At 40.8% G+C, this 26,526-nt stretch overlaps 1 protein-coding gene across 36 annotated transcripts in view; it reads right to left on the bottom strand.

Annotated features, from left to right (window-relative positions):
- Nucleotides 1–26,526, bottom strand: part of LOC114768633 (protocadherin gamma-A2-like) — a 122,787-nt gene that overhangs the window by 38,949 nt on the left and 57,312 nt on the right. For 3 of the 36 annotated variants that reach the window (XM_028961037.1, XM_028961048.1, XM_028961065.1), the window contains exon 1: nt 5,406–7,986. The exons of 24 other annotated variants lie outside the window; for them this stretch is intronic. In XM_028961037.1, the coding sequence (XP_028816870.1) occupies nt 5,406–7,805 (2,400 nt within the window). In that variant the 5' untranslated portion in view covers nt 7,806–7,986. Of the gene's footprint in view, nt 1–928; nt 3,513–5,405; nt 7,987–11,077; nt 13,950–22,142; nt 24,899–26,526 lie in introns of those variants that run through there. 9 more of the 36 variants (XM_028961035.1, XM_028961049.1, XM_028961064.1 and 6 more) reach the window with 7 other exon arrangements.

Below are 26,526 nucleotides of genomic sequence, written 5' to 3'. Positions count from 1 at the left end.
CAAGTATGCATCTCACTTTTGCTATCACACCTGTCTGACACTGCCGCCTTCCTGCCTTTGTGAAGGAACTCAAGATCCCATATTTCATTCTGAACGAGACAGGACAGTGAGCACCTGTACGTGGAAATAACTCAGTTGCGGAGAGAGACTCAAGGAGGCACGGGAATTTCTGCAAGCGTAAAGCCAGCCAACGCTGCAACATCCAAAGATGTTGACGATCATGAAATGGAGACAGGACAAGGAACTGGAAGGCAGGGAAGAAGGAAAGGAGAAGGCCAGGAAAAGAACAATCTTACTTTCAGATACGAGGTGAGTAGGAGCTGGATCGTTGAGTCCAATCAATGGCATTCAATGACTGAGCAATGGGATGCGGCCATCGTGTCCTTTTACAGGAGTCATGTCACCCTGTTTCTGTGGCGCTCCTGGTCACATGAGCAGAATCATGTGACACTTCAATGCTTCCTGGTCCACTATTTCATCTGGGCTGAGCTAGCTAATAATATCCATGTTTATTCTACAACAGGGTTGAACCCATTTGAGGTGTGCTCTGTCAGCTATGTCTCATGTTTCAGCACCAGGAACCTAAAGCCCCCATCTTGTCGGCTCAGCAGTTGGTTCATAGATGTTGCAAGATGTGGAAAAATGCCCAGGCTGCCATTACCAATGCCAACCAGTGCTCCACCACTTAACATCTGCAGCAGCGAGCCTTGGGATGGCTGTTCCACAATAACGACCGCATCACAACACCTCTGTCTCCATACTGACCCTCAGAAACTAACCCCCATTTCATCAACCCATATCACACCTTCAACCGAATCAAGAGTTTCTATATCTGTCTATTAACAAAATCCTCAAAGCAATGCTTTGAAAAGAAAATCCAGATAGAAAAAAATATATATAAACAAGGACACAAACAATTTCTCCTCACCTGATCTTGGAGTTCTTCATGTGTCAATCTCTCTCCATGTACATGTGGAAGAGTCTGAGTTTCACTAGAATCCAGGGTCATGAAACTTTGACTAGACGGTTTTAAAAAGTTCATGTCGCTCTTTCTGGAGTCGGTTGTTCTACACACATCATAATTATAAGTGTGCTGTAGAGTAGCGGTGCCTCCTACATCTGCATAAAGAGGTGGATAATACGGAATAACAGGAAGATTCGCTCCAGATTTATAAAACAAGCGCTCACGTCTCCATCTGTAACACTTCACTGATATTATGGCTATGAGGGACATGATGAAGAGAAATGAAACTGCAGCCAAGGCAAAGATGAGGTAAAAAGTCAAGTCTTCATTGTGCAGCTTGTCTTGTGTGAAGTCAGTGAGATCAGAAAGCAGCTCAGGGAAGCTGTCTGCAACGGCCACATTAACAGTGACAGTAGCCGAACGAGGGGACTGTCCATTGTCCTCCACAACAACAGTGAGTTTCTGTTTGACTGCGTCTTTATCAGTGACTTGTCGGATTGTTCTGATCTCTCCATTTTGCGCCCCCACTTCAAACAGCGCCCTGTCTGCCACTTTCAGCAGTTTATATGAGAGCCAGGCGTTCTGTCCAGAGTCCACGTCAACAGCCACCACTTTAGTGACCAGATAGCCCACATCTGCTGAACGTGGCACCATTTCAGCCACTGGAGAGCCACCAGTCTGCACTGGGTACAGGATCTGAGGCGCGTTATCGTTCTGGTCCTGAATTATTATTCTAACGGTCACATTGCTGCTTAATGGTGGGGAGCCTCCATCTTGCGCTCTAACACAAAACCTAAACTCCTTTATCTGCTCGTAGTCAAAAGAGCGCACAGCCTGGACGACTCCACTATCAGCCATAACAGAAACATATGATGAGACAGAGACTCCATTTACAGAAGAGTCTTCCAGCAGGTATGAAACACGCGCATTCTGGTTCTGATCTGCATCTCTAGCATTTATTCTGAATATAGACAGACCAGGAGTATTGTTTTCTAGCACTGAAGCTTCATATGAGCTCTTTTCAAAAACAGGAGCATTATCATTTACATCTGTTATCTGTATAGGGATAGTGATGCTGCTGGAGAGTGACGGCACTCCCTCATCAGCACATTTAATACTGATGTTGTACTCAGAATCTCTTTCCCTGTCTAAATTAAGATCTGTCACCAAACTGAAGAAGTTATTAGATGTTGATTTTAAAGTAAAAGGCATATTCTCATTTAATGTACAATAAACCTTTCCATTTTCTCCTGAATCTGGATCCTGAACATTTATCATTGTTATAACTGTACCAGGTTTAGAGTCTTCAGGTATCATATTTAATTTTGACATGATATTAATTACTGGACTGTTGTCATTGATATCTGCAATGTCCACCTCAATTTTACATCTATCAGTCAGACCCCCTTCATCTGTTGCCTGTACATGTATTTCATAATGATGAAACCTTTCATAATCAATATTTCCTAATATTTTTAGTTCGCCATTATGACCAATATCAAACAGCTTTGAAATGATACCTGCAGTATTTTTTATAGAATATGATATTTTACTATTTGATCCCTCGTCAGCATCATTAGCACTGACTTTAATTACTGCTGTACCTATTGCTGTATTCTCGGTGATGGAAGTCTTGTAAACCTTTTGCGTAAAAACTGGCGCGTTGTCGTTTACATCCAGCACAGTTACGTGTATTTGCGCGGTTCCCGTTAACTGAGGATCACCTCCATCCAGAGCTGTTAACACCAAAGTCATCTGCTCTTTATTTTCTCTGTCTAACGATTTCTGAAGGACCATTTCAACCATGTTACTACCATCAGTTTGTTTCTGTAATTTAAGAGTAAAATGGTCAGTAGGATGTAGCGAGTAGCTCTGAAGACCGTTCATCCCAACATCCGGGTCCTCAGCGATCTCCAGTACAAATATTGCACCAGGCACAGCCGACTCACTAATTTTAAATCTCATTTCATCTATCTTGAAATAAGGGGGATTATCATTAATATCCGTCAGCTCCACTGTTACACTGTAAAATTCCATTGGATTTTCCAGAATGATCTGAAAATGGAGCGCGCAGGGCGTCGTCTGACCGCATAAAGCCTCGCGATCTATCTTCTCTTTGATTAGCAGGAGACCTCTGTCTCGATTCAGCTCGATGTGTTCAGCGCTGTCTGTGGTGTAGATTCGAGCTTTTCCCGATTTCAGCCTTTTTATCTCTAATCCCAGGTCCTGCGCTATGTTCCCAACTACAGAACCCCTCGGCATCTCCTCGGGAACAGAATAAGTGACCTGCGCGCGCACTGAACTGAAGGAGACGAGCGAGAAAAACAGGACCAGTACTTGCCGCGCCATTGTTCTACCCGACATTATCCACTGCAGCAGGAAACAAGCCGCCAACAAATATCCCCGTAATAAAAGCTGATCTTCACTCAGTGCTGGAGTCCATGGAAGAAATATTCCCTCAGTCTGGATCCTTGAAGTACAAGGCGATACTCGAGATGTCTTTGTTAAAAATCCTCCATGTCCGCGACGTTCCGCAGCGCGGCTGTTTCTGTCTTTAATATGTGGACATAAGAGGGGAGGTCCTGCTGGAAATATATTCTGCAAAACTGCAACATGCTGACCAACAGCGGCACTCTGAGTATAGAGATTCGTACTACAGAAATAAAGGTTACTAAAAAGAAAACACCTAAACCAGGTTTATAATAATTAATTCAAGGTTACTGAATTAGGCGCATTAAGTATCGAATATTAAAAAAATACATTTGTTTTATAACACATAGCCTTGAAAGACTTGGAGGTGCACTTGATTTGCTGCCGATAAGCATAAATAATCACAATAATACAAATAATCATAACTTTTATTTTTTTGAATGAGTACATGTCTTTGTTATGAATGAGACATTTTTCAGTAGTATCATTAGTTGTGTTGTTTTTAGTTATTTTAATGTGATATTATTATCTGTAAACTACATATTTTCCAGGAACATTCCTGATTGAAATCTCTGGATCTTATTTAGAACCATGGACAGCACTACGAGTTTTGGTTATTCACATATTAGAATTATTAGTGTAAACTGATTTCCAATTGCTGTGTAAAAATATTTAATATGTTGTTATTTTCCATCCATATACAACATGTAGGGGAAAGTTATCACAACATCTACTTCTACTGAAAGAGAATCGACACTGATGATGGCAAAAGGAACTGAAACATGAAATGATAACCGAGGGCATTGAAAACTCAAGTAACTAATGAATGGAACTATTGTGTGAAAAACGTGTTCTAGTGGACACAACGAATTCCCACAAATTAACGACTGTATATGCATATGTGCAGCACTAGACCTACCCAATCACATCGTGTTCCATAAGGAATGGGCTTCTTAAATGAACCATTTTTTAACAATTACGTAAAACAGGATAAACTGGAGGGAGAGGAATTATTAACTTTCAGTGTTGAACACATTAGGTACGCAGTAAAACACCTTTAAATAAACACTGTAGAGAATTTTTATGAGTCCACTTCAGATCAGTTGCATTTATCACTTAACAGAGTTCAGTTTGTAAAACTTAAACTATTTAGTGTCGGCATGTGTGATTCATGTGATATAGCTGTCTACATGTCAACTTCTCTTCCTGTCTGACTAACTTTGTGTCTTACTAGGCTTAAACAGACCTTAGAAGAGGTTGAGCAATATTGCGAATTTTGAGAAAACGCACTACAAAAAAAGAGGATTTTCATCACAAACATCACACAAAAATAAGGAAAACATAGGGGGACTGGTAAAATTTTCAAAATAAAATGTTGTTCATGTTGGTCAGAGTTAATTTAATAATGGTAGATAAATCAGGGTGACAGTTGCTCCTTTTTTGGGGGTTCTTAACTTTATATTAAAATGGGGCTGACATAGACCACCTGCATTGTAACTGTTTACCGCCCATATATTGTTACCTGGAAAGAAGCAAAGTCACTGTGATTGAACACTAAATAAAGTCAGATTAAAATAGTTCAATTTTACACTGATCTCGACTGGGATAATATGAAGTCTCTGCAGAGTTAATTTAACACTGGTGTTTTTATGAAGTATCTGTCTCTTAACAAAAACCCTTAGAGCAATGTAAATCCCTTGGAAGAAAATCTAGAAGGACAAAAAAACTGTCAGATCGGCAGGGGTTAATCTGCATCTGGAGTTCGGGCCAGAGTTTCATGTTCGTCCAGTGTTATTATGTTTCCTGGTTGTTTTCACCTTTGTCTGATTGTATTAAGCTGCTCTGTTTGTCTCTGATCACTGTCAGGTCACTGTTTGGTGATTTTTCCCCTGTCCTTTTCACCCTCTAATATACCCCTCTTTCGTGACATCGTGTGTATGTGTCTTTCTTCCTCACCATGTCCAGCAATAATGACAAAAACATAAATAAAAAATAAACAAGGTATCCTCACCTGATCTTCAGGTTCCTGATGTATGAGTCTCTCACAATGTACATGTGGAAGAGTCTGTGCTCCACTAGAATCCAGGGTCATGAAACTTTGACTAGACGGTTTTAAAAAGTTCATGTCACTCTTTCTGGAGTCGGTTGTTCTACACACATCATAATTATATGTGTGCTGTAGAGTAGCGGTGCCTCCTACATCTGCATAAAGAGGTGGATAATACGGAATAACAGGAAGATTCGCTCCAGATTTATAAAACAAGCGCTCACGTCTCCATCTGTAACACTTCACTGATATTATGGCTATGAGGGACATGATGAAGAGAAATGAAACTGCAGCCAAGGCCAAGATGAGGTAAAAAGTCAAGTCTTCATTGTGCAGCTTGTCTTGTGTAAAGTCAGTGAGATCAGAAAGCAGCTCAGGGAAGCCGTCTGCAACGGCCACTTTAACAGTGACAGTAGCCGAGCGAGGGGACTGTCCATTGTCCTCCACAACAACAGTGAGTTTCTGTTTGACTGTGTCTTTATCAGTGACTTGTCGGATTGTTCTGATCTCTCCATTCTGCGCCCCCACTTCAAACAGCGCCCTGTCTGCCACTTTCAGCAGTTTATATGAGAGCCAGGCGTTCTGTCCAGAGTCCACGTCAACAGCCACCACTTTAGTGACCAGATAGCCCACATCTGCTGAACGTGGCACCATTTCAGCCACTGGAGAGCCACCAGTCTGCACTGGGTACAGGATCTGAGGCGCGTTATCGTTCTGGTCCTGGATTATTATTCTAACGGTCACGTTGCTGCTTAATGGTGGGGAGCCTCCATCTTGCGCTCTAACACAAAACCTAAACTCCTTTATCTGCTCGTAGTCAAAAGAGCGCACAGCCTGGACGACTCCACTATCAGCCATAACAGAAACGTATGATGAGACAGATACTCCATTTACAGAAGAGTCTTCCAGCAGGTATGAAACACGCGCATTCTGGTTCTGATCTGCATCTCTAGCATTTATTCTGAATATGGACAGACCAGGAGTATTGTTTTCTAGCACTGAACCTTCATATGAGCTCTTTTCAAAAACAGGAGCATTATCATTAACATCTGTTATCTGTATAGGGATAGTGATGCTGCTGGAGAGTGATGGCACTCCCTCATCTGCACATTTAATACTGATGTTGTACTCAGAATCTCTTTCCCTGTCTAAATTAAGATCTGTCACCAATCTGAAGAAGTTATTAGATGTTGATTTTAAAATAAAGGGCATATTCTCATTTAATGTACAGTAAACCTTTCCATTTTCTCCTGAATCTGGATCCTGAACATTTATCATTGTTATAACTGTACCAGGTTTAGAGTCTTCAGGTATCATGTTTAATTTTGACATTATTTTAATAATTGGAATATTGTCATTGATATCTGCAATGTCCACCTCGATTTTACATCTATCAGTAAGACCCCCCTCATCTGTTGCCTGTACATGCAATTCATAATAATGAGACTTTTCATAATCAATATTTCCTAGTATTTTCAGCTCGCCATTATGACCAATATCAAAAAGCTTGGAAATTATATCTGCAGTTTCTTTTATAGAATATGATATTTTACTATTAGAGCCCTCGTCAGCATCATTAGCACTGACTTTAATTACTGCTGTACCTATTGCTGTATTCTCGGTGATTGAAGTCTTGTAAACCTTTTGCGTAAAAACCGGCGCGTTGTCGTTTGCATCCAGCACAGTTACGTGTATTTGCGCGGTTCCAGTTAACTGAGGATCACCTCCATCCAGAGCTGTTAACACCAAAGTCATCTGCTCTTTATTCTCTCTGTCTAAAGGTTTTTGTAGCACCATTTCAACAATTTGCCCACCATCAGCTTTTTTCTGTAATTTAAGAGTGAAATGGTCAGTAGTATGTAGCGAGTAGCTCTGAAGACCGTTCATCCCAACATCCGGGTCCTCAGCGATCTCCAGTACAAATATTGCACCGGGAACAGCCGACTCACTAATCTTAAATTTCATTTCGTTCTTTTTGAAATCAGGAGAATTATCATTAATATCCGTCACTTCCACTGTTACACTGTAAAATTCCATTGGATTTTCCAGAATGATCTGAAAATGGAGTGCGCAGGGCGTCGTCTGACCGCATAAAGCCTCGCGATCTATCTTCTCTTTGATTAACAGGAGACCTCGGTCTCGATTCAGCTCGATGTGTTCAGCGCTGTCTGATGTAAAAATGTGAGCTTTTCCAGATTTCAGTCTTTTTATCTCTAATCCCAGGTCCTGCGCTATGTTCCCAACTACAGAACCCCTCGGCATCTCCTCGGGAACAGAATAAGTGACCTGCGCGCGCACTGAACTGAAGGAGACGAGCGAGAAAAACAGGACCAGTACTTGCCGCGCCATTGTTCTACCCGACATTATCCACTGCAGCAGGAAACAAGGCGCCAACAAATATCCCCGTAATAAAAGCTGATCTTCACTCAGTGCTGGAGTCCATGGAAGAAATATTCCCTCAGTCTGGATCCTTGAAGTACAAGGCGATACTCGAGATGTCTTTGTTAAAAATCCTCCACGTCCGCGACGTTCCGCAGCGCGGCTGTTTCTGTCTTTAATATGTGGAGATAAGAGGGGAGGTCCTGCTGCAAATTTATTCTGCAAAACTGCAACATGCTGATCAACAGCGGCACTCTGAGTCCATTCAGCTAAATTACACATTCCTCTTGAAAGTAAATAATAATTTATTATAATAATTCATGTGTTGTATATTTCGCACCAGTGAATGTATCTGAAGATTGTCAATGAATGTAAAATCATATTTCCAGTTTAAACAGCTTTAAAGAGATCTTAACTAATATGTTCTGTTGAACGTTTTTACCGAGCTTTTCTACAGACGAATCACAGCAGCTTCTATAACCTTCTCATATAGGCAGAACAATGTGTTTCAGTACCATGGTCAGAGTATTTGTTCTTGTGTTGTTTCCTTTCAACTTTTAAAATTCATTGTGGTATTTAGACAGAAATCATTACAAAAGCACAAAAACTTCCAAAAACAGTTTTAGTAAATAAATAATAATTAATCATCCGCTACAATTGCTTTACTATTTGATATTCATGTTGCATAAAATCCTTTCGAATACTATCTGATGCTTGTCTTCTACAATTTGCACTAAAGCATTTCTCAAATACAGCCAGTATAAAGAGAGGTCATTTGTTGTTTTCTGTTGGATGTTTTATACATTTGTCATCCATAGTCCACAATAATCTGTTTTGATGAATCAATTACGCAATTTACAGATTACAATGTGATATTTACAATAAATAATTAGACTCAGAATTCATTAATAACTAATTTAGAGATGGCAAAACGGGTGTTCTCTTGCTTCATTGTAATTTGAGTGACACAGAGAGCATTGAATCAGTATCAGAAAACTTTATTAATCCCGATGGAAACTGCTTGTAGAGACAGAGACAGAAGTGGATGATAAAATTTGGTATCAGTATCAAGTCAAGTATCAAATATGATACAACCAAAAAACGGACTTGCAAAATTTTTTGTTGTTTTTTACATTTGGTTAAACGGCGTAATAAAGACTAAGGATAAAAAATCGATTTATTCGTCTATTATTTATTGGTCCTCGGGTCGCTTATAAAAGTAATAACAAACCTCACACTAATTTTAGATATAAAATGTAGTATACTAATAAATAATAAATAACTACATGTTTTTCCCTCATTGGCATTTTTTTCATTTCAAAATGGTGCGAGATACGTAAGTTAGACTGACGCAAGACGTTGTTGTGGCTAAGTGGGTAACACATTCGCCTATGAACCAGAAGACCCAGGTTCAAATGCCACTTACTGCCATTGTGTCCCTGACAAAGACACTCAAGGGGGACTGTCCCTGTAAATACTGATTGTAAGTCCCTCTGGATAAGGGTGTCTAAAAAAAGCTTTCTTGTGTGTACGTATGTCAAAACGTTGGAAGGCAAGACGAATAGGTGTCCTAAGTCCGAAAAAGTTTACTTTTGGACCAGAATAATAAACGCGTTGTGACAACGTTGTGAGGAATTGGGCGCGACTCTTACACCCCACCGAGGCAAGCAATATGTCAAACCGTGCGGAAAGTGTCCGGAAGTGCTGTTGTAGTTCAGGAATAGAGACGCTGTGATGAGGTGCTTGGGATGGCCAATAGGGTGGTTCGGATTAAGCGTGAGGCGGCCATGGCCACGCACAGCCACCCTCAGCTCCACCTTTGACCGGAGCGCTGAGTGCAGGCCACGCCCCCTCTTAATTCCCCGAATCTGACTCCCTCAATATAAATGGTTGCCAGCGATACTCTTCCGGCTTCCGATATTGAGCACGGAATAACAAGCGCGCTGAGACGCTGTTTGCGCGCCACCGCTCGTGTTTAAATAAAGGTTTAGTCAAGTTGTCATGATCCGAACGTTACCTGGCATTCCGGGCCAGGTTTTCCTGATGTTCTGTTCCCTGCCTGTTTCCCTGGAGTCGTGCACTCGCGTCATTCCTGCCTGCGCCGCCATCCCACAAGTCTGAGTGGGAACACTGGCGTCTAAATTGTGTTATCTTCTCAGGTCTTAGTTGTGCTCTGGCTGTGGCAGTGCGAGTGCAGTGTGTGTCCCCCATGAGAGTGATATCCTTCCTTTTTCCTGTGTCCCCTTTTCCCAAAAACGATTCCTACAGTTTATCTTTTTTCGTCCATTACGATTGTATAAAGTGTCTTGGTTTAACACATCTGCGCCTGGGTATGACCCCTTTTTTGACAGAAGCAGACTTTATGTTCTTGTTTGTGTCGTGCCTTGTGACACAAGGTAATGCATAATTTTTATTTAATGTATTTGTCCTGCATTTCTTTTTTTTTTTTCTTTAAACATAATATGTATATACATTAGATTTTTAAAACAATATGTTTACACTGCACTATCTAAGAAGTAAAGTCCAAAGTAGTTGCAGGTGGCAAGCAAATACCATCTGAAAGTAAATTTTTGTCATAGTGATACACAGTTTAACACGGCACAAAATGAACACAACAATTTATTGAGCCCAGAGAGTACAGTATGGGGACAGTTCCTTCCTCAAGTTTACTACAGTGGCACCTTGATGATTTGAGATTAAAATTTACAGCCTTTTGGTCATAATCTCTTGTTGCAGTGGTGGCCTAGAGGAAGCGGCCCCATAATCAGAACCCACACAGCTCCTTGAGGGCCTTTCATGGCTGCCCACAGCTCACCAAGGGTGATGGATTAAAAAAAGAGGTCTCATTTCGTTGTGTCACTGTGTGCTGTGCTGTGTGTATCACAATGACAATCCTTTCATTTTACACTTTCAATTCAGAAGTCCATTTCTTTTGTCACTAGGCCACCATTCCTCCAAGTAAAGGGGAGAGCATAAACACAGTCACCCACTACCAGAAATTAGGCACATTTAAGACCATCCTGGGAACAACCTTCTTGAGTAATGCATCTCTACTACCAGGTAGGTATCCTAAACATGACACTGTCTTAAAATCCATCTTTCATCAGTGTGGCTACATGTCAACAAGAAAGATGCAGACTGTCACAACACCTGAACACAGTGTATAAGAAATTCTTACTGACATAATTATTTTAATATTCTTAAAAAAACAATGGCATAAATGTGTTGACATAAAAGTCAAGAAACTAAATCCTCACCTGATCGTTGGGTTCTTCATGTATCAGTCCCTCTCCATGTAAATGTGGAAAAGTCTGAGCTCCACTAGAATCCAGGGTCATGAAACTTTGACTAGACGGTTTTAAAAAGTTCATGTCGCTCTTTCTGGAGTCGGTTGTTCTACACACATCATAATTATAAGTGTGCTGTAGAGTAGCGGTGCCTCCTACATCTGCATAAAGAGGTGGATAATACGGAATAACAGGAAGATTCGCTCCAGATTTATAAAACAAGCGCTCACGTCTCCATCTGTAACACTTCACTGATATTATGGCTATGAGGGACATGATGAAGAGAAATGAAACTGCAGCCAAGGCCAAGATGAGGTAAAAAGTCAAGTCTTCATTGTGCAGTTTGTCTTGTGTAAAGTCAGTGAGATCAGAAAACAGCTCAGGGAAGCCATCTGCAACGGCCACGTTAACAGTGACAGTAGCCGAGCGAGGGGACTGTCCATTGTCCTCCACAACAACAGTGAGTTTCTGTTTGACTGTGTCTTTATCAGTGACTTGTCGGATTGTTCTGATCTCTCCATTCTGCACCCCCACTTCAAACAGCGCCCTGTCTGTCACTTTCAGCAGTTTATATGAGAGCCAGGCATTCTGTCCAGAGTCCACGTCAACAGCCACCACTTTAGTGACCAGATAGCCCACATTTGCTGAACGTGGCACCATTTCAGCCACTGGAGAGCCACCAGTCTGCACTGGGTACAGGATCTGAGGTGCGTTATCGTTCTGGTCCTGAATTATTATTCTAACGGTCACGTTGCTGCTTAATGGTGGGGAGCCTCCATCTTGCGCTCTAACAAAAAACCTAAACTCCTTTATCTGCTCGTAGTCAAAAGAGCGCACAGCCTGGACGACTCCACTATCAGCCATAACAGAAACATATGATGAGACAGAGACTCCATTTACAGAAGAGTCTTCCAGCAGGTATGAAACACGTGCATTCTGGTTCTGATCTGCATCTCTAGCATTTATTCTGAATATGGACAGACCAGGAGTATTGTTTTCTAGCACTGAAGCTTCATATGAGCTCTTTTCAAAAACAGGAGCATTATCATTTACATCTGTTATCTGTATAGGGATAGTGATGCTGCTGGAGAGTGAAGGCACTCCCTCATCAGCACATTTAATACTGATGTTGTACTCAGAATCTCTTTCCCTGTCTAAATTAAGATCTGTCACCAAACTGAAGAAGTTATTAGATGTTGATTTTAAATTAAAATACATATTCTCATTTAATGTACAGTAAACCTTTCCATTTTCTCCTGAATCTGGATCCTGAACATTTATCATTGTTATAACTGTACCAGGTTCAGAATCCTCAGAAATTATATTTAACTTTAACATAATATTAATAACTGGAATATTATCATTTGTATCAATGACATCGACTTCAATGTTGCATGTATCAGTCAGTCCACCTTCATCAATTGCTTGTACATGTATTTGGAAATTATGAGATTTTTCGTAATCAATGTTTCCGGTTATTTGAAGTTGGCCCTCATTTTTGTCGATATGAAACAACTGGGTAATCGTGTCTGCAGTATTTTGAATAGAATATGATATTTTACTATTAGATCCCTCGTCAGCATCATTAGCACTGACTTTAATTACTGCTGTACCTATTGCTGTATTCTCGGTGATGGAAGTCTTGTAAACCTTTTGCGTAAAAACTGGCGCGTTGTCGTTTACATCCAGCACAGTTACGTGTATTTGCGCGGTTCCCGTTAACTGAGGATCACCTCCATCCAGAGCTGTTAACACCAAAGTCATCTGCTCTTTATTTTCTCTGTCTAGAAATTTCTGAAGGACCATTTCAACCAGTTTCCTACCATCAGCCCGTTGTTTTAATTTAAGAGTGAAATGGTCAGTAGGATGTAGCGAGTAGCTCTGAAGACCGTTCATCCCAACATCCGGGTCTTCTGCTGTTTCCAGAGCAAATATTGCACCGGGCACAGCCGACTCACTAATTTTAAATTTCATCTCAAGCTTTCGAAAATAAGGAGGATTATCATTAATATCTGTGACCTCCACTGTTACACTGTAAAATTCTACAGGATTTTCCAGAATGATCTGAAAATGGAGCGCGCAGGGCGTCGTCTGACCGCATAAAGCCTCGCGATCTATCTTCTCTTTGATTAGCAGGAGACCTCTGTCTCGATTCAGCTCGATGTGTTCAGCGCTGTCTGTGGTGTAGATTCGAGCTTTTCCCGATTTCAGTCTTTTTATCTCTAATCCCAGGTCCTGCGCTATGTTCCCAACTACAGAACCCCTCGGCATCTCCTCGGGAACAGAATAAGTGACCTGCGCGCGCACTGAACTGAAGGAGACGAGCGAGAAAAACAGGACCAGTACTTGCCGCGCCATTGTTCTACCCGACATTATCCACTGCAGCAGGAAACAAGCCGCCAACAAATATCCCCGTAATAAAAGCTGATCTTCACTCAGTGCTGGAGTCCATGGAAGAAATATTCCCTCAGTCTGGATCCTTGAAGTACAAGGCGATACTCGAGATGTCTTTGTTAAAAATCCTCCATGTCCGCGACGTTCCGCAGCGCGGCTGTTTCTGTCTTTAATATGTGGAGATAAGAGGGGAGGTCCTGCTGGAAATATATTCTGCAAAACTGCAACATGCTGATCAACAGCGGCACTCTGAGTCCATTCAGCTAAATTACACATTCCTCTTGAACGTAAATAATAATTTATATTAATAATTAATGTGTAGTATATTTCACACCAGTGAATGTATCTCAAAATTGCCAATGAATGTAAAATCATATTTCCAATTTAAACAGCTTTAAAGAGGTCTTAACTAATATGTTCTGTTGAACGTTTTTACCGAGCTTTTCTACAGACGAATCACAGCAGCTTCTTTAATCTTCTCATTTAGGCAGAACAATGTGTTTCAGCACCATGGTCAGTGCACTGAGTATTTGTTGTTGTGTTGTTTACTTCCTAAAACAGTTTTAGTAAAGAAATGACAATTAATTATCCGCTACAGTTGCATTACTATTTGATATTCACTTTGCATAAAACCCTTTCGAATACTATCTGATGCTTGTCTTCTACAATTTGCACTAAAGCATTTCTCAAATACAGCCAGTATAAAGAGAGGTCATTTGTTGTTTTCTTTTAGATGTTTTATACATTTGTCATCCATAGTCCACAATTCAGTGTTTTGATGACTCAATTACGCAATTTACAGATCACAATGTGACATTTACATCAAATAATTAGACTCAGACTTCATTAATAACTATGTGATAGCTAATTTATAGAAAAAAAACGGAAGGTGTCTTGCTTCATTGCAATATGAGTGACATAGAGAGCATTGGATCAGAATCAGAAAACTTTATTAATCCCGAAGGAAATTGCTTGTAGAGATAGATGACAACGTGGAAGATAGGAATTGGTATCAGTATCAAGTCAAGTATCAAATATGATACAACCAAAAAACACACTTGCTAATTATTTTGTTCTTTTTTTACATTTGGTTAAAGGGCCTAAAAAAACACTAAGGATAATAAAAACATAGAATAGTGTTTCTATTATTTCCTGGTTCAGGAATTAAAGGAATAAGCATCTAAACCACGCACCTCTGCAATATTTGGATCTCAGGTAGTCGTAGAAAAGATGAAATAAGAGCCGTTGTTTGAGTGGAATAGCTTGGCCACTCCTCCTCAGATCGCTTAAAAAAGTAATAGCACACCTCACACAATCGAGTTCTAATTTTAGATATAAAACGTAGTATAATAATAAATAATAAAAAACTAAATGTTTTTCCATCATTGACATCTCATTTTCATTTCAAATTGGTGCGAGATAAGTAAGTTAGACTGACGCAAGACGTTGTAGTAGCCTAGTGGGTAACGCATTCGCCTACGAACCAGAAGACCCAGGTTCAAATGCCACTTACTACCATTGTGTCCCTGACAAAGACACTCAAGGGGGACTGTCCCTGTAAATATTGATTGTAAGTCCCTCTGGGTAAGGGTGTCTGATAAATGCTGTCTTGTGTGTATGTATGTCAAAACGTTGGAAGGCAAGACGGTCAGGTGTACAAATTCGGAAAAAGTTGATTTTTGGACTAAAATAATAAACGTGTTCCGAAAACGTTTTGGGGAATTGGGCACGACTTGTAGACCCCACCGAGGCAAGCAATATGTCAAACCGTGCGGAAAGTGTCCGGAAGTGCTGTTGCAGTTCAGGAATAGCGACGCTGTGATGTGGTGCTTTGGGCTTCCAATAGGGTGGCCCGGATTAAGCACGAGGCGGACATGGCCACTCCCAGCCACCCCCAGCTCCACCTCTGACCGGAGGTGCAGGCCACGCCCCCTCTTAATTCCCCGAATCTGACTCCCTCAATATAAATGGTTGCCTGCATTACTGTTCCGGCTTCCGATATTGAGCATTGAATAACAAGAGCGCTGAGACGCTGTTTGCGCGCCACCACTCGTGTTTAAATAAAGGTTCAGTAAAGTTGTCAAGATCCGAACATTACCTGGCATTCCGGGCCAGGTTTTCCTGATGTTCCATGTTTTGTTCTCCTGCCAGTAAGTCTGAGTGGGAACACTGGTGTGTTAAGTGCTGTGTACTATCTTGGCTGTGCCCGCGGGAGTGTAGTGTGTGTCTATTGTAAGAGTGATATCTCTGTCCATTTTTCTTTTTTTTTCTTTGTACATTGCCATTGTATAAAATAAAGTGTATCGGTGTAACACATCTGCACGTGGGTCCGAACACTTTGTGGACAGCAGCAGACTTTCTGACTTTTATAAAAGGCAAGCAAACCCCATTTGGAAATAATTTTTCGTCATAGTGATACACAGTTTAACGGAGCACAAAGTGCACACAACAATTTTGAGCCGAGAGCTTACTGTATAGACATGATTCCTTGCTCAAATTTACCCCAGTGACCCTGATGATTTAAAAAAAATACAACTTACAACCATCCGGTTACAAATCAACATCCTTAGCCATTAGGCCACCATTGCACCAAGTCAGGAAAGAGAGCAAACAAAACGCGGCAGAATTTAGAAACACTGAGGAAGTTCACAGCAGTCAGATCGACCAAAGAGCAGTGGTGGAGACTCATCCTGGAGTAAACACCTTGTTGATTAATGCATATCTACTACCAGGTAAATATCCTAAACATAACTCTGTATTACAATAAATCTATCTTCAGTTATGCTGCATGTCAAAGTAAAGTTGCAGACTGTCACAACACCTGGACACAATGCATAAAAAATCCTTATTAACAAAAAATATTTGAATATACTTAAAATATCAAACACAACAATGTGTTGACATAAAAGCAAGAAATTGTGTCCTCACCTGGTCTTCAAGTTCTTCATGTATCATTCTCTCTCCATGCACATGTGGAAAAGTCTGAGTGCCACTAGAATCCAGGGTCATGAAACTTTGACTAGACGGTTTTAAAAAGTTCATGTTGCTCTTTCTGGAGTCGGTTGTTCTACACACATCATAATTATATGTGTGCTGTAGAGTAGCGGTGCCTCCTACATCTGCATAAAGAGGTGGATAATACGGAATAACAGGAAGATTCGCTCCAGAGTTATAAAACAAGCGCTCACGTCTCCATCTGTAACACTTCACTGATATTATGGCTATGAGGGACATGATGAAGAGAAATGAAACTGCAGCCAAGGCCAAGATGAGGTAAAAAGTCAAGTCTTCATTGTGCAGCTTGTCTTGTGTGAAGTCAGTGAGATCAGAAAGCAGCTCAGGGAAGCTGTCTGCAACGGCCACATTAACAGTGACAGTAGCCGAGCGAGGGGACTGTCCATTGTCCTCCACAACAACAGTGAGTTTCTGTTTGACTGCGTCTTTATCAGTGACTTGTCGGATTGTTCTGATCTCTCCATTTTGCGCCCCCACTTCAAACAGCGTCCTGTCTGACACCTTCAGCAGTTTATATGAGAGCCAGGCGTTCTGTCCAGAGTCCACGTCAACAGCCACCACTTTAGTGACCAGATAGCCCACATCTGCTGAACGTGGCACCATTTCAGCCACTATAGAGCCACCAGTCTGCACTGGGTACAGGATCTGAGGTGCGTTATCATTCTGGTCCTGGATTATTATTCTAACAGTCACATTGCTGCTTAATGGTGGGGAGCCTCCATCTTGCGCTCTAACACAAAACCTAAACTCCTTTATCTGCTCATAGTCAAAAGAGCGCACAGCCTGGACGACTCCACTATCAGCCATAACAGAAACGTATGATGAGACAGATACTCCATTTACAGAAGAGTCTTCCAGCAGGTATGAAACACGTGCATTCTGGTTCTGATCTGCATCTCTAGCATTTATTCTGAATATGGACAGACCAGGAGTATTGTTTTCTAGCACTGAAGCTTCATATGAGCTCTTTTCAAAAACAGGAGCATTATCATTAACATCTGTTATCTGTATAGGGATAGTGATGCTGCTGGAGAGTGACGGCACTCCCTCATCAGCACATTTAATACTGATGTTGTACTCAGAATCTCTTTCCCTGTCTAAATTAAGATCTGTCACCAAACTGAAGAACTTATTAGATGTTGATTTTAAAGTAAAGGGCATATTCTCATTTAATGTACAGTAAACCTTTCCATTGTCTCCTGAATCTGGATCCTGAACATTTATCATTGTTATAACTGTATCAGGTTTAGAGTCTTCAGGTATCATATTTAATTTTGACATGATATTAATTACTGGACTGTTGTCATTTCTATCAACAACATCCACTTCAATTTTACATCGATCTGTTAGACCACCTTCATCACGTGCCTGTACAAGTATTTCATAATGGGGATATTTTTCATAATCAATATGACCAATGACTTTGAAATGGCCATCAGTTTCATTGACATGAAATAATTCTGGAATGACACCTTCCGTATTCGTTATAGAATATGATATTTTACTATTAGATCCCTCGTCAGCATCATTAGCACTGACTTTAATTACTGCTGTACCTATTGCTGTATTCTCGGTGATGGAAGTCTTGTAAACCTTTTGCGTAAAAACTGGCGCGTTGTCGTTTACATCCAGCACAGTTACGTGTATTTGCGCGGTTCCCGTTAACTGAGGATCACCTCCATCCAGAGCCGTTAACACCAAAGTCATCTGCTCTTTATTCTCTCTGTCTAAAGATTTTTGTAGCACCATTTCAACAATTTTCCCACCATCAGCCTGTTTCTGTAATTTCAGAGTGAAATGGTCAGTAGGATGTAGCGAGTAGCTCTGAAGACCGTTCATCCCAACATCCGGGTCTACTGCTCTCTCTAACACGAATATCACACCGGGAACAGCCGACTCGCTAATTTTAAATTCCATTAATTTTTTCTTGAAATCAGGAGAATTATCATTAATATCCGTCACCTCCACGGTTACACTGTAAAATTCCATTGGATTTTCCAGAATGATCTGAAAATGGAGCGCGCAGGGCGTCGTCTGACCGCATAAAGCCTCGCGATCTATCTTCTCTTTGATTAACAGGAGACCTCTGTCTCGATTCAGCTCGATGTGTTCAGCGCTGTCTGTGGTGTAGATTCGAGCTTTTCCAGATTTCAGTCTTTTTATCTCTAATCCCAGGTCCTGCGCTATGTTCCCAACAACAGAACCCCTCGGCATCTCCTCGGGAACAGAATAAGTGACCTGCGCGCGCACTGAACTGAAGGAGACGAGCGAGAAAAACAGGACCAGTACTTGCCGCGCCATTGTTCTACCCGACATTATCCACTGCAGCAGGAAACAAGCCGCCAACAAATATCCCCGTAATAAAAGCTGATCTTCACTCAGTGCTGGAGTCCATGGAAGAAATAGTCCCTCAGTCTGGATCCTTGAAGTACAAGGCGATACTCGAGATGTCTTTGTTAAAAATCCTCCATGTCCGCGACGTTCCGCAGCGCGGCTGTTTCTGTCTTTAATATGTGGAGATAAGAGGGGAGGTCCTGCTGGAAATATATTCTGCAAAACTACAACCTGCTGATCAACAGCGGCACTCTGAGTATATTCAGCTAAACTACACGTTCGTTATTAAACGTTTAAGTTCATGCGTCCCCGTGATTACGTCGTTTTCGTTGCTGAAGATGTTTTATTCAATTTCTATGTCCATGAGACAAATAAGACTCGAAGCATATCGAACTAGATCACGAAATATATGTGAATACATGTAAGTTATTTATAGTTCATGTGTAGTATATTTCACACCAGTCAATGAATGTCAAGATCGCTATGGAGTGTAAAATCCAATTTCCAATTTAAACAACTTTGAAGAAGATGCTGGTTGAAGAAATATTAACTAATGTGTTCTGTTGAAAATATTTCCAGAGCTTGTCTACAGACGAATCACAGCAGCTTCTATAACCTTTTTATTTAGGCAGAACAATGTGTTTCAGCACCATGGTCAGTAAACTGAGTATTTGTTCATGTGTTGTTTCCTTTCAGCATTTAGATTAGATTAGATTAGATTCAACTTTATTGTCATTACACATGTACAAGTACAGGGCAACGAAATGTAGTTTAGGTCTAACCAGAAGTGCAATAAGCAGCAAGTACCACAAATTCATTGTGGTATTTAGACAGAAATCCGTACGAATGTACAAAAAATTCCAAAAACTAATTTTGTACATGGGCGAATTATATGGAATGATTGGAAAATCACCGTTGGTTATATAAAACACGTTCGTGTCTCTATTTGTAACATTTACCTGACAGTAAAGTTACGAGAGAGATGGCGAGGAGAAACGAGACAACAATCAAGACCAACACGAGGTAAAAAGTTCATTGTTGTCCATGTTGTGTATAAAAAAACGTGAATTCTGGGAAGCTGTCCGTATACGTTACGTGAAGTGTAGGCTTTATTATGGGTAAAAGCGTCACGTACCCATGTAAACCCAGAACGACTGCGATATCCACGCTGGTTTCTTGTATTCTGAAATGCTGGTTTCTTCAAGGAACCACCCCACTGTTTATTTTGCCCCACACGTATCAGTCTGACCAACAGTTACACTGTGAGTAACGTTAGTGGAATTAGAAATGTATTTTATTTATTTAAATTGCACAATTAATCCTGCAACATATTTACTGCTGTCTACATATGTATGTTCTTATTTTGCACAAACATAAGTTAATGAGAAGCCATTGCGTATAAACAATATTAGCAACAACAAAATAAACACTAATAATAATTTTCTTCTCAGTTACGGTGTGTCAACGACAACGACTTCAGCAGCTGAGGAAAGTGCAGACCACGCCCCTTCTTGATTACCCGCCCCTGACTCCGTCACCATAAATAGTTGCCTGCATCAGTGTTTTGAGTTCAGGTATTGAACCCAGAGCCACAAAAGCGCTGATAGCCCGTATTCACGCAACCGCTCGTGTTTGAATGAAAGTTTTGTCAAGCTGTCATGATCCGAACGTTACCTGGCAATCCGGGCCAGGTTTTCCTGATTTTCCGTGTTCTGTTCCCTGTCTGTAGCCCTGGAGTTGCGCACTTGCATCCTTCCTGCCTGCACCGCCGTGACACAAGTCTGAGTGTAAATTATGTGTCATCTTCTCAGGTTTAAGTTACACTCTCTGCTGTGCTTCTTGGAGTGCAGTGTATGTGGTTTGTCCCCTGTGAGAGTGATATCCTTATCTTTCCTTGTGTCCAGTTCCACTTTTCTCAAAGACGATTCCTATATGTTACTTTTTCAATTGCCATTGTATAAAATAAAGAGTCTTGGTGTAGCACATCTGCGCCTGGGTTTGAACTCTTTGTTGACAGCAGCAGACTTTCTGTTCCTGCTGGTGTGGTTACACAAGGTAATATATCATTTTAATTGAATGTATTGTTCATGTTTTTTTCTTGAATATTCAATACTGATTTCACTGATCAGGGTGAAATTTATTATCCATGGCCATAAGGATGCTAAATGTGGTCATGCCACCACACTTCACACCCCAACCATCTGAATATTTATTGGAATTTGTGCCATTACACTGAACATTGCACAATATCTCCACAATGCACTTTAGCAGAAAACATATCAATTACCCAAGATGTCTGTGTCTCATTTTGTCAGGGTGGTAGTAGCCTAGCGATAAACAAACTCACCTATGAACCAGAAGACCCAGGTTCGGACCCCGCTTACTACCATTGTGGCCCTGAGCAAGATACTTAACCCTGAGTTTGTCCAGGGGGAGACTGTCCCTGTAAATACTGACTGAAAGTCGCTCTGGATAAGGGCGTCTGATAAATGCTGTAAATGTAAATGTAATGTTCTCATTGAACATATCTTGCTTGTGTTATAGCTTGCCAACCTTTTTGTACAATTAATTTTAGTAGCTTTATTCTCCATTTATTCTATTCTATTTAATTTTATAGCTATTACTTAACTATGCACAGTCAAAACAGTGGTTCAGGATGCATTCCTCTGTGTTTTGGACTGCTATAACTATATGAGTGATAAAATAAAAATCTTGAATCAATGTATATCAATTACTATCAAAGAGCTAAAGTCCAAAGCAATTGAATGTAGCAAGCACATACCATCCAGAAGTAACTTTTTTATCAAATTGAATCACGGTTTAACACCAAAAAAAATAAATAATTTTGTTACCCAGAACAGTACAAAGTTAATCCCAGTGCCAGCTTGATGATTTGTGATTAGAACATGAAACCTTATGGTTACAAGTCCACTTCCTTAGCTGCTAAGCCATCACTGCTCCAACTCAAGAGGAGAGAATGAAGAGTCCACCACTACCAGAAATGATACATATTTGAGGAATTCACAGAGGTTAAGTCAACCAAAGCTCAAATGCAGAGCCTCATGCTGGGTGAACCACCATGTTGATAAAGGCCAGATAGGTATCCGTAACATGACACTATCTGAAAATGCATCTTCCTTCAGTGTAGCTACATGTAGAGGTAAAAATGCAGAATGTCACAACAACTGTACACCAGACATAAGAAATCCTTACTAATAGAATGAATTTAATAATGGTCAAAATAAAATGCTTGAGTGTGTTGACATAAAAAGTCAAGAAACTAAATCCTCACCTGATCGTTGGGTTCTTCATGTATCGGTCCCTCTCCATGTACATGTGGAAGAGTCTGAGCTCCACTAGAATCCAGGGTCATGAAACTTTGACTAGAAGGTTTTAAAAAGTTCATGTCGCTCATTCTGGAGTCGGTTGTTCTACACACATCATAATTATATGTGTGCTGTAGAGTAGCGGTGCCTCCTACATCTGCATAAAGAGGTGGATAATACGGAATAACAGGAAGATTCGCTCCAGATTTATAAAACAAGCGCTCACGTCTCCATCTGTAACACTTCACTGATATTATGGCTATGAGGGACATGATGAAGAGAAATGAAACTGCAGCCAAGGCCAAGATGAGGTAAAAAGTCAAGTCTTCACTGTGCAGCTTGTCTTGTGTGAAGTCATTGAGATCAGAAAGCAGCTCAGGGAAGCCGTCTGCAACGGCCACATTAACAGTGACAGTAGCCGAACGAGGGGACTGTCCATTGTCCTCCACAACAACTGTAAGTTTCTGTTTGACTGCGTCTTTATCAGTGACTTGTCGAATTGTTCTGATCTCTCCATTCTGCGCCCCCACTTCAAACAGCGCCCTGTCTGCCACCTTCAGCAGTTTATAGGAGAGCCAGGCGTTCTGTCCAGAGTCCACGTCAACAGCCACCACTTTAGTGACCAGATAGCCCACATCTGCTGAACGTGGCACCATTTCAGCCACTGGAGAGCCACCAGTCTGCACTGGGTACAGGATCTGAGGCGCGTTATCGTTCTGGTCCTGGATTATTATTCTAACGGTCACATTGCTGCTTAATGGTGGGGAGCCTCCATCTTGCGCTCTAACACAAAACCTAAACTCCTTTATCTGCTCGTAGTCAAAAGAGCGCACAGCCTGGACGACTCCACTATCAGCCATAACAGAAACGTATGATGAGACAGATACTCCATTTATAGAAGAGTCTTCCAGCAGGTATGAAACACGCGCATTCTGGTTCTGATCTGCATCTCTAGCATTTATTCTGAATATGGACAGACCAGGTGTATTGTTTTCTAGCACTGAAGCTTCATATGAGCTCTTTTCAAAAACAGGAGCATTATCATTAACATCTATTATCTGTATAGGGATAGTGATGCTGCTGGAGAGTGACGGCACTCCCTCATCAGCACATTTAATACTGATGTTGTACTCAGAATCTCTTTCCCTGTCTAAATTAAGATCTGTCACCAAACTGAAGAAGTTATTAGATGTTGATTTTAAAGTAAAGGGCATATTCTCATTTAATGTACAATAAACCTTTCCATTTTCTCCTGAATCTGGATCCTGAACATTTATCATTGTTATAACTGTACCAGGTTTAGAGTCTTCAGGTATCATATTTAATTTCGACATGATTTTAATTACTGGACTGTTGTCATTTATATCAACAACATCCACTTCAATTTTACATCGATCTGTTAGACCACCTTCATCACGTGCCTGTACAAGTATTTCATGACGGTGATATTTTTCATAGTCAATACGACCAATGACTTTGAAGTGGCCATCAGTTTCATTGGCATGAAATAATTCAGGAATTACACCTTCTGTATTCGTTATAGAATATGATATTTTACTATTTGATCCCTCGTCAGCATCATTAGCACTGACTTTAATTACTGCTGTACCTATTGCTGTATTCTCGGTGATGGAAGTCTTGTAAATCTTTTGCGTAAAAACTGGCGCGTTGTCGTTTGCATCCAGCACAGTTACGTGTATTTGCGCGGTTCCAGTTAACTGAGGATCACCTCCATCCAGAGCTGTTAACACCAAAGTCATCTGCTCTTTAATTTCTCTGTCTAAAGATTTTTGTAGCACCATTTCAACAATTTGCCCACCATCAGCCTGTTTCTGTAATTTAAGAGTGAAATGATCAGTAGGATGTAGCGAGTAGCTCTGAAGACCGTTCATCCCAACATCCGGGTCTACTGCTCTCTCTAACACGAATATCACACCGGGAACAGCCGACTCACTAATCTTAAATTTCATGTCATTCTTTTTGAAATCAGGAGAATTATCATTAATATCCGTCACCTCCACTGTTACACTGTAAAATTCCATCGGATTTTCCAGAATGATCTGAAAATGGAGCGCGCAGGGCGTCGTCTGACCGCATAAAGCCTCGCGATCTATCTTCTCTTTGATTAACAGGAGACCTCTGTCTCGATTCAGTTCGATGTGTTCAGCGCTGTCTGATGTAAAAATGTGAGCTTTTCCCGATTTCAGTCTTTTTATCTCTAATCCCAGGTCCTGCGCTATGTTCCCAACTACAGAACCCCTCGGCATCTCCTCGGGAACAGAATAAGTGACCTGCGCGCGCACTGAACTGAAGGAGACGAGCGAGAAAAACAGGACCAGTACTTGCCGCGCCATTGTTCTACCCGACATTATCCACTGCAGCAGGAAACAAGGCGCCAACAAATATCCCCGTAATAAAAGCTGATCTTCACTCAGTGCTGGAGTCCATGGAAGAAATAGTCCCTCAGTCTGGATCCTTGAAGTACAAGGCGATACTCGCGATGTCTTTGTCAAAAATCCTCCATGTCCGCGACGTTCCGCAGCGCGGCTGTTTCTGTCTTTAATATGTGGAGATAAGAGGGGAGGTCCTGCTGCAAATTTATTCTGCAAGACTGCAACCTGCTGATCAACAGCGGCACTCTGAGTCCATTCAGCTAAATTACACATTTCTCTTGAACGTAAATAATCATTTATAATAATAATTAATGTGTAGTATTTCTCGCACCAGTGAATGTATCTCAAGATTGTCAATTAATGTACAATCATATTTCCAGATTATACATCTTTAAAGAGGTCTTAACTAATATGTTCTGTTGAAAGTTTTTTTACCGATCTTTTCTACAGACGAATCACAGCAGCTTCTGTAACCTTCCCATATAGGCAGAACAATGTGTTTCAGCACCATGGTCAGTGCACTGAGTATTTGTTCTTGTGTTGTTCCTTTCAACTTTTAAAATTCATTATGGTATTTAGACAAAAATCATTACAAAAGCACAAAAAACTTCCAAAAACAGTTTTAGTAAAGAAATGATAATTAATTATCCGCTACAATTGCATTACTATTTGATATTCACTTTGCAGAAAACCCTTTTGAATACTATCTGATGCACTACAGCTATACTAATTTGCACTACACTATTTCTCAAATACAGCCAGTATAAAGAGAGGTAATTTGTTGTTTTCGTTTGGATGTTATATGCATTTGGCATTAATAGTCCACAATAATCCGTTTTGATGAATCAATTACACAATTTACAGATCACAATGTGATATTTACAATAAATAATTAGACTCAGAATTAATTAATAACTAATTTAGAGATGGCAAAACGGAAGCTCTCTTGCTTCATTGCAATTTGAGTGACATAGAGAGCATTGAATCAGAATCAGAAAACTTTATTAATCCCGTATGAAACTGCTTGTAGAGACAGATGACAAAGTGGAACATAGAAATTGGTATCAGTATCAAGTTAAACGGCGTAATAAAGACTAAGGATAAAAAAATAGATTTATTTGTTTATTATTTATTGGTCTTCGGATCGCTTATAAAAGTAATAACACACCTCACACAATAGAGTACTAATTTTAGATATAAAACGTAGTATAATAATAAATAATAAAGAACTAAATGTTTTTCTCTAATTGGCATTTTTTTTCATTTCAAAATGGTGCGCGATCCGTAAGTTAGACTGACGCAAGACGTTGTAGTAGCCTAGTGTGTAACACATTCGCCTATGAACCAGAAGACCCAGGTTCAAATGTCACTTACTGCCATTGTGTCCCTGACAAAGACACTCAAGGGGGACTGTCCCTGTAAATACTGATTGTAAGTCCCTCTGGATAAGGTCGTCTGAAAAAATGCTGTCTTGTGTGTACGTATGTCAAAATGTTGGAAGGCAAGACGGTTAGGTGTACAAATTCGGAAAAAGTTGATTTTTGGACTAAAATAATAAACGTGTTCCGAAAACGTTTTGGGGAATTAGGCACGACTCGTAGACCCCACCGAGGCAAGCAATATGTCAAACCGTGCACGGAAAGTGTCCGGAATTGCTGTTGCAGTTCAGGACAAGCGACGCTGTGATGTGGTGCTTTGGTTTTCCAATAGGGTGGCCCGGATTAAGCGTGAGGCGGCCATGGCCACGCCCAGCCACCCCCAGCTCCACCTTTGACCACGCCCCCTCTTAATTCCCCGAATCTGACTCCCTCAATATAAATGGTTGCCTGCATTACTGTTTCGGCTTCCAATATTGAGCACTGAATAACAAGCGCGCTGAGACGCTGTTTGCGCGCCACCGCTCGTGTTTAAATAAAAGTTCAGTCAAGTTGTGAAGATCCGGACATTACCTGGCATT

The sequence above is a fragment of the Denticeps clupeoides genome, chromosome 18, assembly GCF_900700375.1.
Source record: "Denticeps clupeoides chromosome 18, fDenClu1.1, whole genome shotgun sequence".
Taxonomy (NCBI): Eukaryota; Metazoa; Chordata; class Actinopteri; order Clupeiformes; family Denticipitidae; genus Denticeps; species Denticeps clupeoides.
The sequence above is the reverse complement of the archived record's forward strand: the minus strand, read 5'-3'. Positions and strand labels throughout refer to the sequence as shown.